This window comes from Haliaeetus leucocephalus, unplaced genomic scaffold, assembly GCF_000737465.1.
Source record: "Haliaeetus leucocephalus isolate CR32 unplaced genomic scaffold, Haliaeetus_leucocephalus-4.0 Scaffold395, whole genome shotgun sequence".
NCBI classification, from domain to species: domain Eukaryota; kingdom Metazoa; phylum Chordata; class Aves; order Accipitriformes; family Accipitridae; genus Haliaeetus; species Haliaeetus leucocephalus.
The window spans coordinates 8,073,506-8,089,760 of NW_010972831.1; the positions used below are offsets into that span (position 1 = coordinate 8,073,506).

The 16,255-nt window shown below is 47.9% G+C and overlaps 1 protein-coding gene across 1 annotated transcript in view; it reads right to left on the reverse strand.

The window, feature by feature from the left end:
* The window catches only part of MSI2 (musashi RNA-binding protein 2), a 254,694-nt gene that overhangs the window by 22,462 nt on the left and 215,977 nt on the right, over positions 1–16,255 (reverse strand). The window contains exon 10 of the mRNA XM_010573965.1: positions 935–997. Coding sequence (XP_010572267.1) covers positions 935–997 — 63 coding nt within the window. The remainder of the gene's footprint in view (positions 1–934; positions 998–16,255) is intronic.

Below are 16,255 nucleotides of genomic sequence, written 5' to 3' on the forward strand. Positions count from 1 at the left end.
TCCGTCCCGGCTTGATCCGGGCGGGCCGGGGAGCCAAGGCGGCGGCGGCGGCGGGCGCTGCCGAGCCACCAGCTCACCGATGGCTGTACTGAACGCCTGAATTCCCTCAGCGAAGCTTTAATTCACGTGTTTAGCTGAATTTAAAACCTAAGGCAGTAACGGCAGTGGGCGACGATTTATTTATTGATTTCCCTTAAGGGGAAAGGAAAAAAAAAAAAGTTTTCAGAAGGAAGGGGAAGAAAAGCTTTTGACGTTCCTCATGGAAAGCAGGCCTGCGGGGTTGGAAGCGGGCAGGGCCGCGTTGGAACCACCAGCCACGTTTTGGCGCCGAAAATGGCGTTCGCGGCGGTGTTTGCCCCGCGGGAAGCGCCGTCCCTGAGGGGACACGGCCCCCCTCGCCGCGGGGGGGGTGACCCACGAAGGCTGACCCCGACCCTCGCGCCGGTTTGCGGCGGAGCAGGCGAGAGCGGCTCTGGGCACGGCGGGGGGGCCCGGGGCTGCCGCCACCGCCTCAGCCCGACACCCGCTTTCCGGGAGAAACGAAAACTTTTTTTTCGGAAACGCAAATTAATTTCTTTGGGGCGAACTTTATGACCTCGAATTTAAAACGAAGAAACAAAGAAACCAACATAATAAAGGAATAAATAAGGAAACAAATCGGAATATCTACCCTGGGTTTGGCAGTTCTTACGCCAATCTCCTGCAAGGTGCTCCAGGCCCCATGGCCTCTGCTTGTAGTTTGGGTTTGGTTTGGGATCGATTACTTATTTTTTATGTAATTGTTTTTTTTTTTTTGATTGTTTGTTTTCAGGTCCCCAGGATAAGTGTGAGGAAAATCAGAGAAATGATGGAGAGCTGCAGCCACACAGAATACCGACAGAGCTTTTACCTGACCCTGCACTCTGAGGGTTTGCTCTTCCACGGGCCCCCCTACCTGATCCTCTTGCTGCCGCCACGGCTGCCGCTGCTACTGGTCCATAAGCCGCTGCCGGAAAACCTGGCCGTGGAGAAAAGGAGAAGGGTAAAGAAAGAAGCCAGCAGGTACCGCGAGTCTCTGCGGGGCGGCCGCCGAGGGCACGGCGTTTCCAGAGCTTGCCGTCCCGGCTCTCCGTGCCGTCGACAGGCACCATTTTTAGGAATAGCCGAGCCCTCGCCGGGTGCCCACTGCTGGTGGTCTCTGCCGGCACAAAGGCGGCCCAAATCCCCTTGGCAGAAGAGGAAGGTGACGGCGCGTGCCGCTGATGGCGCGCCTGGTCACGGCACGCCGCGAAAGCCAAGGTGCCGGGGCGGACAGACTGGCGGCAGAGCCTGCAGTGCTCCGCTTACGTCTCCGTACTCTCAAACGGCTAGGGTCAGACCGCTTCGCAAAACAAGGGAATTCTCTTCTTTGCTTATTTGCAAGTGATAATAACGTGCTGATCTACAGACATAGCAGTAATGGAAAATATGAGGAGGTCCTCATGTCAAGATCACAGATTTGCTGGGATCAAGCAAAAAAAAAATAAAAATTCACCGGAATGTAATTTAAAAAAGAAAGAAAGAAAGAAAGAAAGAAAAAAAGCTCTTGAAAGCAAAACAGCCGCAGATCAAGGAGCTCTAAGACATACACCCTACTACAGGGGGACCGAGCCCTTACAGATGAATGAAATGCTGCTAGTAAGATTGCAGATTTAGTTTACTTAATTAATATTCAGAAGATCTGCCAGAGGCTCTGACTTTAAATATATATATTTTAAGAGGGCAATGGCAAGGTCCAGGTGATCAGCAAGAACCCCAAACCCCCTTGCTCCAAAGCCAACAAAACCCTCGGAGGTTCCTGGTCTCTGGGGAGCTCCGACTGCTCCGGGCACCCGACAGGACAACCCTGGGGGTAGTCACCACCACGGGACCTGCCCCTTGAGGGGGCTCCAGGACTTTGATCACAGCTGCTTTGCAATGCTGAAGAACCACAGAAAAACAACTGAGGCAACAGAAAAAGAGAACAGCGAGCTAGAGGAATGGAGAGAGCGAGACCCAGAGAAATCAGCAGACTACAAGCCCGCTACCTCTAGCACTATCGTCTCAGCTACAGGTAATCTACCAGGGAGAAAGGAGCAGAGAACAACTAGGCTAGAGTGACTTGAAGCTACTTAAAACATCAATTAAAAAAAGACATACTTGCATTTAAATATGGTAATAGGGCTGTTGGGGGAAAAAAAATAGTATAGGTAAATGTATGCACAGCTACCCCAGGCTGCTGTCTGCTGCTGCTCCCCATGCGCAGAGCCCACGCGCCGCACAGCAAATCCTGTTCCTTAATGCCAATGGGAAGCTGTTTGTTTTTATTATGTTGATGAACTGCTACAATCTCTGTGGAGTGGGATGCAGGAGGAAGCACACCCAGGCGGGGGGATATTATAACCAAATACCAAAGTGCTAAATTCCCTCTTGCTGGTGATGGAGCCATTGACCCCGGTCGGGTCGCCCGACATACGTTTAGCGCTGGAGCTGCGGTATGCTGGAGTGAGAAGACCTCGGCGTTAAGCGTCAAACCAACCTCTAAGCAGCAGGGAAAGCGTCTGCAGGACAAGGGCTGAGGCTCTGGGGCTTTGTTTTCATGCAGAGCCATGCCTGGGCCAAGCCCTGAGCTCTCCCGCTGCGGGTTAGGCAGGAGCAGAGCTGGCACTGTCCCTACAGCCTCTCCTTCTCCATTCCCTGCCCACCACAGCACACGTCCCAAGAGCAGTGTCCTCAGCGTTCCCATGGCACATCCAGGACCAGCTGGCCACCAGCAAATCTCTCATTTGGAGGCTCCAGGGGCTCCCTAAACCATCCATAAACTATCAGAGGAGCTGTGGATTTTCCACGGAATAAAAGGCCTCTGCCAAAACCAATCAAATACCCTTCAAATCACCAAGCATCCCCTGAAAACAGCATAAAAACCAGGGCTGGAAAGTTTGTTTCTCTTGTTCAACGGCCAGGGACGCTCAGTATCTATTTGAAATGCAGGACAAAAAGTTTTGCCATGCAAAAGAAGAATGAAATAACAAGGGTGGAGAAGGCACTCCACAGAAAGAGCCTGAACAAAGGATCCGTTATTGCATTCCAGTGGACAGATGTGTGAAAAATCAATCCCTCCACCCCCCAAAGAAAGCTATTATCCCAATTCTGAGATAAAAGCATCTGCGCGACATGGCACTCCAGACAACTCAAGTGTGATCGGCTGCTCGTGCTCTGCCCAGGAACGCTGCGGCCGGCCGGGCAGAGGCGGAGCGGCAGTGGCACGGCTGCGTGGCCCTTACCGCTGCAGAAGTGGGAGGCGGAAATGGGGATTGATGATCAAGATTGGCAAAAATCCGCTTACCGATACAGATTCACAGGCTGGCTCCATCACTGGAGGATCTCTAAATCAACCCAACGTACTGAAAGTAATCAATCCCCCACACTGAAATTACATTTGCCAGGCACTGCATTCATCAGCTCGTTCAGCTGAAAACAAATTTCCCCATCACCACACTGGTGACCACATTAATGCCGTGCGACATCTCACAACTGGGCTAACTTACTTTTGTAATTATGTGGTTGTTTGCTCCCAAACCTCTCAGCAGTGATCGGCAGCTGACGCTGTCCCCACGTCACAGATAGGATAAAGTGAGGCACAAAGAAGCAAAATGACTCGAGAAAGACATTTTCAGATAGCCAAGGGTGCAGCTGGGCTCTCGCAGGTTCTGGTCTCAAGACCCACCACTAATCTCTGTAATCCCCCTTGTACCAACCCTATAGCATTATTTGAGCACTTTGGTCACACTGTATTATTCCCTCCCGTTGTTTCTAAACTTCCACACCAGTGAAGACTTCAAAGAACAGCACTACAGTGACAGTACAATTAATACTGAACCTGTTTTGTGTACTGCAAGAAACTTCTGCCTCTACCACCCTTCTGCCTGTGCTGTCACGCCATTTTATTAAAATCTGAGAGCTATCTGCAGCTCTTTAGTAAAGAGGAAAGCATTAGCAGGCACTTTCGCTGGTTTCCAGGCCCTCAGAAGGAACCTGCTTGTCCACTGAGCCTCTTGCTGGTCCTCCAGACCATGCCGGTGCTTTGGCGAGGCTGTGCGCCTTGCACACATTCCCCTCCCCTAGCATCGGGGTTTAAAACAAGGTGAAATGCAGCCGCCCAGTCCCAGCGGCACCTTCCCGGGTGCTGTTCCCCAGGCAGCAGCAGAGGTGGATGCGATCCGTCCCGCTCTGACTGATGGGGACCCCAGCACGGGGCACTGGGGATACCTCCGAGGGCCGGAGCAGGGGGCAAGGAGACGCGTTAGCCGACAGAGCCCAGCGTGTGACGTGCCAGCTCCACCGTTTTCCCTTAGCAATGCCTGGGAAGCGCAGGCTTCTCTGGGAGACAGAGCAGTGGCTTTGGGGATGCGGGACTGCTGGGCGTGGGGGGACCCCAGGGGCCACGGAGGGCTGTGGGGTGTCAGCAGGCTCTTTGAACCCTGCAGCCAGCTGCCGAGGGGCTTGCATGCTCCCGGTTCATTTTTAACAGGTGGCTCAGAGGTAACCGGGTGCCAGGGATGGGCGCCTGGACCAGAGCGCCTTGAAATCAACGGGAACGTCGACTGCAGCGCACTCTGGATCCCAACCCCAGCGACGATCCCACCGCTGGCCAGGCAGGGAGCGCAGCCGGCGCCTGCCCGGCTCCCTCCGAGCCCTCTGCTCTCTGAAGTCAACTGGAAAATCAAAAGGGGTGGAGGGAGAGATCAATTCATTCATCGTGTTTGTTTAAGGTACTCCGATTCCTGCTGAAACGATCCCTGTCTTTTGCGTATCCGCTGCTTATAATTGCCTAGAGAAAACAAGATACCAAAGCTGTTCAAAAGCACAAAAGTGCCCACTTTAGGCATTGCAATTAGAAGATATTTTACAATAAATGTTTTGCAATGGGCTCGCACACTGTCCAGGAAAGCCCTGAGGATTCACATCAATTTCATGCTCTCTTATTGCTCTGAACGAGCTAAAGCCAGTATTTGGAGTTCAATTTTTCACAGATAAATTTTTCTGCTTCCTGCATCAATAGTTTCACTTTAAATACTGAAGCAGGCTTGTGCGAGGAAGATGGACACATCTGGTTTTAAATGCTTTGCCCTAAGGTCACAGATTTAGTCAATGGCTGGCTGTAAGCAACTGCCTTCTCCAAGGCACAAATAAGTTTGGGAGAAGGGGAGGGGGGTCAAGGGCTGGTGCATGCCCAGGGGCAACCGGGCTGGATTTGGGCAGGCAGCACACAGCCCCGCCGTCTCCCGCTTGGCATTACCGAGCAGAGAACGCCGAGAGCCCAGGATTTAGCGGATCTTCCAGGGGCTTTGTGAACGAATCTGGCGAGAGCTACGCTGCCTGAGCAGGGCCAGTCCTTACGGGGGACTCGAGGGGTTCAAGGGCTCCCAGCGAAGGGCACGCTCCCTCCACAGGTCTCTGCCGTGCTCCTTCTCCCACCCTGGTGGGATCATTCCCTTCTCAAAGTGCTGAGCTCTCCTTTACCCCAGCCTGAAGCTGGCTACAAGGCAACCAGGAGTGAGTGAAAAACACCAGAACTGTTTACACCCCCTTCCTCCACGCGTGCTGCCAGGACTCCCTCGTGTGCAGCCCTGGCTTTTCATGGACTCCTTCAGACCTGCTCTGCTCTGTCCAGCCCCTGAACACCCCAAATATCTTGCATCCCCCAAGGACACAAGACCCTGTCCTCTACAGACAGCCAGACGATGGGAATCAAACCAAAAAGAAGTCACAAAGATCATGAGATTAGTTCTTACATCAAAAAATATCATGCAGAGAACTTTCTCTGCTTCTAATGGCTAAAGCCCTTAGGGCACACGAGGTCATGTTTAGACTTTAGCAATAAGCACAGGGATTTAAAACAAGAATAAAAACGGAAGCTGAGATGCTCAAATCATCACCTGATTTCAGCACCGAACTTGGGAAAACATCCAAAATTATGGGACACGCATGGAGAATAAAATAAAAGCCACCATAAAACTGTGCCTAGCAAGCAAAATCCTTCCTCTCTGTTTACGGATAGTTTGGAGTATTTGCACACGTTGGCAGAAGAGCTGAACGCTGCGGCTCAGTCTCGCAAAGTCACTGCGTCTCTGCGCGGGGCGTTTCGGAGGGCCCTACGCACAAGGGGGATCGAGCTCTGATGCTATATCCCCCCCAAACCACCCTGCCTCTTACGCCGACGGTGCTCCCCAGCACGCGGGTCTGAACACCGGTCATTTAGGAGGTTCACTTGATCTCCCAGGAAAAAAGCGCAAAGTCTGGAATATAAAATCATCTGCAGGTTGAGTGGGAAAAGGAGAGGGGGAAACTGATATCCTCTTTTCAAACAACGTTACCAGCAGCTTTGATCAGCACAGAAAAGCTTCGCGAGGCTCACAGCTGTCATTTCAAATGGGTTCTCGCTTGCATTATTCTTTCCATTAGGCAGTGTTATCCTCTTTGTAGGATCTTTAGGCTTCATTTCAAAAGTATCAGAGACTCAAAATCATGAAGCAGAAGAGCCTGGTAGCTTTTTTTTTTTTTTGAAGGCAGGCAGGCGTGGGTCCAATTTACTGGACAAAAATGTAGTCTTTAATGGTGAGCACGCACAAGGGAAAGCTCCATCCCAAAACAATCCCTTTATGTTTAAAACCTTCATCTTTCAGGCCTCTCTGTCTCAGACTCCCCCTCCCTTTCTATAAGGAAACAAGAATGAGAAAGAAAAAAACCTGCTACCATTCCAAGCTTTAAATTAACAACTAAATGCTCAATAATTAGAGAAGAATATATATCCAGAGAAATCAAACTTTATCTAAAATTGATGAAAGATCAGGATTCTACCAAAGCATTCACAACTCATTATCACAGTTGAGTAGCAATTAACTCTTTGGGATTTGATTGAAGACTCTACTGAAGCTCTCCCAAAGCCAGTAGGAAGCGAGTGCGGAGGCAGCTACAAGCCCTGCTTGAAACGTCTCGTGTTTCCCACCAGTGACCCTGGTTTGTCTTTAAAGAAGCGGGATGGCGCCGTCCATGCAACAGCAAACAGAAGGGACCAAGCAAGGTGCAGGGCAGACCTCCATGGAAATGGAGAATTTCTTTCCTGAGCTTTTGATCAATTCTATTAACACTTTTAGCATCTCCAAGCCTGCTCAGAATCCTTTATTGTGACAGCCCCATTAAGTGTTTCCCTTTGTCTTTATAGGCTGTGTTACATCAAGCTTATTAAAATCTATTTCACCAGGTCAGAAAATTAGCGAACTTCAGATACAGCACATCATGCATAATGGAAACCTCATTAAGCAGCCCACTGTGTTATTCAAGGCACAGTCATCTGCTGTTTAAAATGTATGGTGCATGGCAAGATTTTGTAGAATTCTCAACGTCAGACACCCATAATGCGCTTCACACCGGATGCATGTTTGCAGATGGATGTTATTATGAACAAATATTTCTGCTTTGGAGCTTCAACAAAACAATAAAACCGAAATATAGTTAATTTAAAATTTGGCACTTCCACTTTATGTACAGTGAACGACCCATTTTTCAGCTGTTTACCACTCTCAGGCCACAGTTTTTAAAATGAGAATGATGCACTTTTGCCCAGTAATTACTTTATGCATCAGTGAGACAAAGCCTTGTTTGTCTCCAAATTATCATTCTGTGTCGTTTCAAGTGTAATAACCCTTTTGCAGTTACTTCACTGTACAGAACACTGGGAAACTTCTCAAAGGCAAATAGTTTATTCTAAGAAAACTATTTATTCAAAAAAAACCCCAAACCAAAAAGCAAAAGCTGGTAGCTGATTTAGTTTACTTACTCTACTTCAAAACCGTTCCTATCCTATGGCAGCTTGAAGGCATCCACTATACTTCTCAAACATGTCCTGTGAAAACTATACCTCCCACCATCCAACACTCAAACCCAATATGTAATTTGGATTCTCCCTAATTTAGTCACTGGTGAAACACAAGAGAATTATGAGCTTCAAGTGAATGCAGCTGATGTGGATGAAAGAGAATCTCGACCAACTTACTTCCTAAAAGCAAGTAATTCTGTTTAATACCAAGTTGATCACTCCGATGAAAGCATTCCTCATTTTAAAGCCCAAAGCCAAACATTTACTCTCGATTTTTAATAAACAAGGTAAGTATAAATGAAATGATCACTGCAGGGGAATACCTGTGAATTCACTGCACCCAAGCTGTCACGCAGCACAGAAACTCTGAATTTCAGTCACCTGCTGCTGAATGAACAAGGGCAGGTTAGATGGAACCGCATTAAGGCATATATTTAAAGTTCAGCAAAGTGGCACTGATTTGCTTCAAGCCTCATTTCAGTTGCTTCGATGGTATAGGAAATGAGCTATTTGGTTAAACCACTTGCTTAAATTTTTATGAATGATCTAAACTATCTGGATAAGTATTATTAAAAGACAGATCCTTGATGATGAACAAAGGCATAAAAAGAACTCATGTCTGGAGGCTGAAACTGGAAAAATTCAACGCAGACAAGAGGCAACTATGTAAAAGAGAAGATAATTAATCAGAGGACAAGGTTATCAGAGGGTAGGAAATTCTTCACAACCTACGTGTGTTGAAGTCGTGAGTGAATGCCCGTCGCAGAGAGACACTGCAGCTCACCAAGCGCAACAGCCATCGCTGGCAGAGACGGAGAACATCCTGCTGCCTCGCTGGAGGAACTGCCACTGAGTATTTCATAATCCACGTTATAAAACAAGTCAGAGGAGAGGATTGTGATGCTGAGCCCAGAAGCCTTCAGGGCATCACTGCAGCGACTACATATTACTGCTTCTGGGCAAAGGAGGACTTGGAAGCTACTTAATTACCAGCTTGAAATCCTACTACTAACTGTGATTGAAAAACACTCGCATTTTAATGTTTTTGTGCTTTAAGGAGACTAATCTCTTCAAGTTCTTTGCAACCCCCAGCTCCCAATTTTTAACAGCTTTACAGTTGAAAATTGTATCTACAGAGACATAAGCGGGCTAGCTGTTGTGCTCTGGCTAACTCAGACACGTACAATTCCTGACAGCAGAACTGGCATTGCCAGACCACGCTCTTCTTTCTATAGGGTTACCATGTTTTCTTCCATACATGTGTGTTTGCGTTATGCCTCTTTACTCTTGTGAATAATTATTCTCATTACACTTCCCAGCTGCTGCAGCTGTGGCCTGCTCACAGCAGAACCGATCGCTCAGGAGCTCCGTTGCTGCAGTATCGCCCCGAAACGCAAAGAGCTCCTGAGAGACCGGTAGCTTTGGGGTTTTTTTTCCTTTTCTTTCCTCCCTGTCCCTTTACGATCGCTCATTTTCAGGGCAACGATCCTGAAGTTTTAAAGCCCGTCTCAAACTCCACGCATGGATCAGTGAGCAGTTGAGAATAGGACAATCGGCATTTAAATTCAATGTTCAAGATGTTCTTACTGCTCAAGCAGTTATGCAAGGTATCAGTAGGGAAAAACCTAATGAAGGATGCGGGCAGTTTTGGTCCTTAGCCAGACACGCTGTTTGGGGAAACCTTAAGAGCAGCCTCACCTGCACAGAGGTGATGGGGCAGGAAAAGGGGGACAGGCAGCATTTTTACTGGCTACGCTCTGCTGCCATCGAAATTGGTGGAAGCTGGACCCGCGACTCAGATCAACAGCTTACCTCTTGAAAAGCTCACCGGAAATTTAATATGCAGGAGATTATTTTAAGGGGTGCGGGAAACGGGAGGTGAAAAAGGAATTTTATGCAATTCTTTGCAACATTAAAAAAATGCAACTCTTCTCAGAAAAAATGTGCCCAAGAGGCAAAGGTGCTTAAGCTCTGCTTGGACTCAGGCAACAGCTCTAGATACCATTTTTTCCTGCATCAAAACAAAAGCTACTGTCATCTAAGCAGAACTTGAAGGAGTACCTTCTGGCTGGAAATTTATGGGCTTTGCTATATTAATTTCTCAGTTTGCTGTCTGCAGTTCCAGCTGCTCCTCACTCCAGGGATGCACCTGCAATGTGAAGGGTCCCTCTTCAGCCTGCCCTCTGCCAGCAAAAGAAACCCAAAATCTTAATTTTAAGACAGGTCCAGTCTATAGTCTCTGTTTTCACTGATGGAGGCTGAAACGGAGATGTTTGAAAAGTGGTAATTAAGATGGTTCTAGCAGATTTCAAATGCACTTTGTAAACCATTTTATGCCATGCAGATGCAGTAATGTGTTTTAGGTGAAAAAAAGCATGCAGTGCAGGGATGATTAGAGCAGATTTTAAGCAGTTAAGAAAGGGTTAGACAAAGGAGTGAAAAACATTTCCAGCTTCGTTCCGCATCTCTTGCTGTTACAAGGCTTAACTAACTGAATAGACAATTTAAAATGTTTTGTATTTCTTCCTCCTATTTTGCAGCTGCCAGCAATTTCTCCTTCTTTCTTAATGTTAAGTTTGATCATTAAAGTATCATGACCAGACAAACTTTGCTCCCATTACTAAACGTTACACAAGTCTCAGGCTTGTGTAACAGTGCTTTAAAGAGTGTTTTACAGAACTGACTCTTATTAATACTAACTTTATTACTCCCTGCTCGTAAAGAAGCCATGTGTAGGCAGCATCTCCACTTTAAAATCGCTTTACATCACCAGAGTAGATAGCTGGGGGCTCGTGTACACGGGAATATGGCTCGGGGTCGTTGAAGCACCATGCGCATCGTGTTGGGAGCCAGACCTTGGCTGATCTCAGTTGGCAGAATTACAGCTAAGTCCTTTGTGGGGATTTGGCTTACGCTCCTTCTGGTGAGCTGAACGTACCAGCTCCCAAACTTTGCCAGAAGGCACTGAACACGGTAAAAAGCTGCACCTCCTGAGTATGGCCATCGCTTTGTACCACCACACCTTGCTACAGACAGAATGGTCAGCTCTGCAGTATGTTGAAGCTACAAACACATTCTTTTCCTCCCGTTCCCACTGCGCTCCCTGAAGAAATTATTAACCAGGAGTGAGACCTGCAAGAGCAACGTAACTTGCAGCTTCCCAGTATCTCTGGGTGTCCTAAATATCAAACGCAGGAATTTCCCTTACCTCGCCTCCTTCTCTCACACTATGAAGAAGCAGCCTTAAGCATGTCATTATTATAATAATTACCCTTGTCTTTGGTACCAGCTCCTCTTCCTCACCCAGAAAATAACTGTTAGACCTACTAGGCAAGCATCACAAATAACTTTTACACAAGAATACCTTCCTGCCCAGCACCGATGGCCAACAAGTGAACAGTTTGTGACTGGTATCAGGAAAGAAACTAAATTAAGCTCTATAGATTAACAGACAGTTGGTTTCAATGCTCTCATAATAATGAAAAACACCAGTTTAGACTTTGAACTGATCTTGCGTTGCATTTTCACAGCACCAGGCACTGCAGGAGCGTGACCCAAGGCTGGGCTTGGCGGACTATGGAGTACCATTATTAATAAGCAAGTGTATTTCCCTGAGCTCTGGAAAGTTTGTGAAAATATTTGGTTTTCCCACCTCTCCCCATATACAAAGGTTTTAATAAGCTTTAACAAACATACAAGCAAACAAACCCTTAATTAAAAAAAAAAAATTAAATATCTGAGCTGAGGGTTTCTAAGTAACTTTGACAATCCCCAAACATCCAGGTAAAGATGGAATAAAGTATAACTGAGATAAAAACAGTGATGGCAACCTCCCCACCCTGCAGGCACGGCCAGCGGTACCCGTCCCACCGCGGGGTCTGCACCAAGAACACCGGCTGCCATCCCAGCCAGGGACCTCCTCACAGCGACACGCGTTACCTGATTTGCCTTTCCATTTCCAAACAGCAGAAACAGATTCCTGCACGTTAGTGCTGGAGAGTTCGCAACCAGGCTTTCTAATACGCTTATGGGTTTGACGCTTAAACCCACCTCGGTCGCTGGCACGGACTGCACTGACCACAGTGGTGGAAGACCAGACTGCTGGGAATACTGCAATTTTAACACGGAGTCACTCCTCTCTCCCCAATTACAAGTGCATTGTTGTCTTTTTTGGTTTTAATTTTTGCTGTAAACACACCTCGTATGTAACCGTTCATCTCCAGATTCTTCAAACACTGGGTCACACACTTTGAGTGATGGTTGTTTTATTCTTTTATTAAATTGTCATTGGTACTGGTTATTTGGTGCGTCCAAACCAAAATATTAAAACTGCAAGCTAAGAGAGCAGCAACACAGCATATCCGTTGTAAACAATTTATTATTATTTTCTACCTCAGTTACTTACAGGAAAAAAGTCATAAAAAAGAAAAAAAGAAAAGCACAGATGGACTATTTACAAAAAATGAGAAAATTCACAATAGCTGAAATGTTTGCAAATCATGCACACTAAGACAAGTTCACAAAAGCAAAGCAATTCATAGCAAAAAAACCCAAACAAAATAATAAGAAGCCATACAGATTAAAAAAAGCTATTGCCTGCAGAAAAGTAAAAAGAAAACTAACCAATTATTACATCAAGCATCTTTAATGAAATGAACAGCATAGCCGTGTATTGTAGAGCCTTTGACACTGACATTTTAAACAAGTGGATTAACAAACATTAAAATGCATTACAGTTCTACTGTAAGCATGCAATTTACTTCTCACAAACTTATAAAATGGGTAGAAACACTTCAAGAAAAACAGAATTTAAATATGACGTGTGTTTTCTACCCAGAAGTCCAGAATCTGTCTTGTTAAAAATAAAGCCAATGGATGGAGGCATTATCACATAGGCTTGCAGCTCTTCTGCGATTTGGGTGGAGATTCAGAGGCGCGATAAGCTAGCAGGGGAAAGCTTGAACCTCTTGCCAAAATTTAAGTAATTTGCCCATGATTTGCAAGCAAAGTCTGGAAGTAGAAGCGACTGCAGGGAGTATGCGAGCGCATGGCCGGCTGCGAGACGAGGGGGCGGTGAGCGGCTCGGAGCTGGGACAGGGATTGCTGCCGGAGGTGCGGAACTGCCTAAGCCCTTCGTTTGGCGGCTGCGAGCCACGGCCCTTGCGTGATTACGGCAGCTCTGGGAAGAGCCACCGACCCAAAGCGAACGGAACGGGAGAAAACACGCGTGGGTCTGCTGCGCCCGCAGCCGCCAGCGCCACAGGGTCACACGTGCGGACGCAGGGCACTCGTTTGGAATAATTAAATAATAAACCCTGCGTTGCTAATGATCCTAGTGACGGGAGATGCTAGTCTCGCTCCACCCTAATTATGATTTGTGCTACTGATGAACGACTCTATGTTAAAAAGCGCCAATATCTCTCTTTGGGGCTGCTTGTGAGACCCAATCATCATTTTTGCTTCCTTGATAAAATTATTTCTAAAAAGTTTGTGAGAAGTCATGCCTTCATAACGCCCCTAACCCCAATCCTTGTGAGTTACATTCCAAGTGGGCATTAAAAACTCATAACAAAGCAGAGGAAAAAAAAAATAAAAAAAAATAAAAAAATAAAAAGCAAACTCAAAGCAGTGAGGATATGGAGCCTTTAAAAAAATAAAAATAAAATAAAAAGTCCAGTCAATCAAACCAGCCAGTAAGAGCAGCAATTTTTCAGTGGACATTGATATTAAACATGGACCACCCAGGCTTTTTCTGTCTGTCTCTCTCTCTCTCTCTCATTAGCACTGTAGTAAACCCCGATTAATTTGTTATGCATCTTTAAGAACTAGTTGATAAAAATTATGTCTTGTGAAATCGGCAAATAGTCTGCAAAGTGAAATAAGAACAGAAATTAATAGATTAAACTGAAAAGATAAGTCCCAGAAATTAAAAAAAAAAAAAAAAGAAGACACAGAAAGGGAGTGATTGCAATAAAAAAAAAAAAAAAAGGCTACGTACTGAGTTATAAAGGCCTACAGGAAAAAAATAACGTGATGGGAGAAGATAGAGCAGTCGCCAAAGTGATTGCGTGTGTCTCGCCCGTGGAGCGAGGGGCCGTCCCCGTGCTGGTAGGGAAGAGCGGAGGATGCGGGAGAGGGGCCCGTCCGGGGACCCTGCCAGCAGCTCCGGCAGCCGGCGCGCCCCAGTACAGAAATGGAAATGCAAACAGGTGAATCGTGACGTCTGTAGCCTCGTTTCACTTGGACAACAGTAAATACCAATAGGACAGTTTTTTTTTTTTTTTTTTTTTTTATTAAAGAAGTAAATAGCGTAACCTGAGGAGGAACCAGAATAACGCCCACTGGCAGGTGACGAGGCGCCGCAGTGCAGAGCCCTGCGGGACGGTGACTGCGAACAGCATGGCTCCGCACCGACACCCGCCGGGACGCCCTGCCAGGCTGGTTTACCGCAGCACCCATGCAGGAGAACAGGTTTCACGACACAACTGTACTGTAGTAAAAAGCCCTGCCAGGTCCCCTCTATACCGAGCCATAGGAATACAGCTGTATCTCTGTACGTATTGTATTGCTGTGTATACTTATACATACACATCGGTGCGGCTGCAACACCACCGCTGTTTGGGTACCGCAGAGCCGGGAGGCAGACGAAGCTCTCCGGCACGCTGCCTGGGATGCTCCTGCAGCAACGGCCAAGTATTTTTCTTTTCAAATCCTAACCCTGAGCATTTGGGCATGACAACTTACTAAAAAAGCAGATTTCAGATTTCCCTCCATCAGGTTCGCACGTGCTCCTATCTCACGCTCCAAGCCACAGTTGTGCCACAGGCCCCACGGGCACTTCTGCAAGCATCAAAACATGGGAAGGGAAGGGTTGGGGGGCTTGGGCTCTTTCGAGGAGGAGGACTGCGTGCTGGAACCACGCTTATGCTGTTCGTCCCCTGGCACTAAAGGTCTTTCCCCGTGGCAGGTGCGAGCAGCGGACGCTGGCACATCCCCGTCCTCAATCCTGACCCGCTCCCAAAAGGCGCTCTCGCACCCTGAGCTGTGCTCCCATGGTACAGGGTGCTCTGCCCCCAACACTCCTCCTTCCAAATGCCCGACTCCAGGAACAGGGACACGCCGTCCTGCCCACGGGCATCAAACCCCTCGCGCCGTGCCTGCCGGCAGGGAGGGCTCCCGCGCCCCGTGCCGCTCTGACGGGTCGTGTTTCTAGAGACCGGAGTCCAAGTCATCTGAGAAAAACCGCCTAACAACTCTATTAACGGTTCTGAGTGCTCTTAAGGAATAAATCGTCTGAGCGGGAATGGAGCAAACAACACGGGCAGAGCTTTAGGGCAGGGAAATCCAAGCAAGGCAGTGGAGGACTCTGAGCGTCTCCCCTTCGCTGCCCTGCTCCCAAAGGCACAACCGGTGCCCGCAGTCAGGTTCACCTGCTTTTCGGGGGTGACAATCCACTTGGATTTTCTTCTGCGTATTCAATCTCTGCAAGAGACTGAAAATAACTAGCAAATAACTGGGAGGCCCGTTTTGAAAAACCAGGCCCTTAATAAAAACATATATAATGAGGGCTAGTGTCAAACGGCACCTCTGCTGTGAGCTGGCAGACATGTTCATTTTAGACATGTTTATAATTAGAGTCATCTAAGCTCTGCCGATTTTCATCATTTAACTTATCAAAGGTGTCTCTCATTTAGCTGTCTTTGTACGAATCAGCTGGTACAAGGAATCGTAAGGGCCTGGGAGTAAAGTGTGAGACAACACGCGAACGCCTTCGGAAGCCTCCTCCTTATATTCAACCAACGGCTGCGATCCTGCCAGCCTGGACCTCTGCCCACCGGCTCCAGCAGCCTCGTCACCACCAGCAGCCCCGTTCCCCACCGCTGCCGACCCTCCCTGCCCGGCACGCTGCCCCAGCAGCTCCGCCGCCAGCCCTGACACCCTGGTTGTTTCGGACCCGGCTCCGTTTGGGAAGGTGTAGCGCGGGTGGGAAAGAGGCAGATGAGCTGTAAGTACGGCCCTAGCGTTTGTGAACTGAAATTGAAAAAGAACGCCTAACACCACTGTTTCCCTTGGTGTTATTAAAAAAAACCCGGCTGCACAGAAACTACCGTCCCAAGGACATTGTTCGTCTTACGGATGCTAATAATACGTATGCTTCCAATGCAATGTTTCATCCTAACTGCCTGGAGCCGAACGCGAGGCTGCATCTTCGCCCCAGTGTGCCGCAGGTAGAGCCGAGCATCCCTCCGCACCCTCACCCGCCCTGAAGGACCTTCTCTCTGTTTGGTTCCCCTCCCCGCGGAGCTGCTGCCCCTTCCGCGCCCGCCGCTGCTCGCTGCCGGGGGGGGGGGGGTCTCCCCTTTTTTCCCTACACCCCGG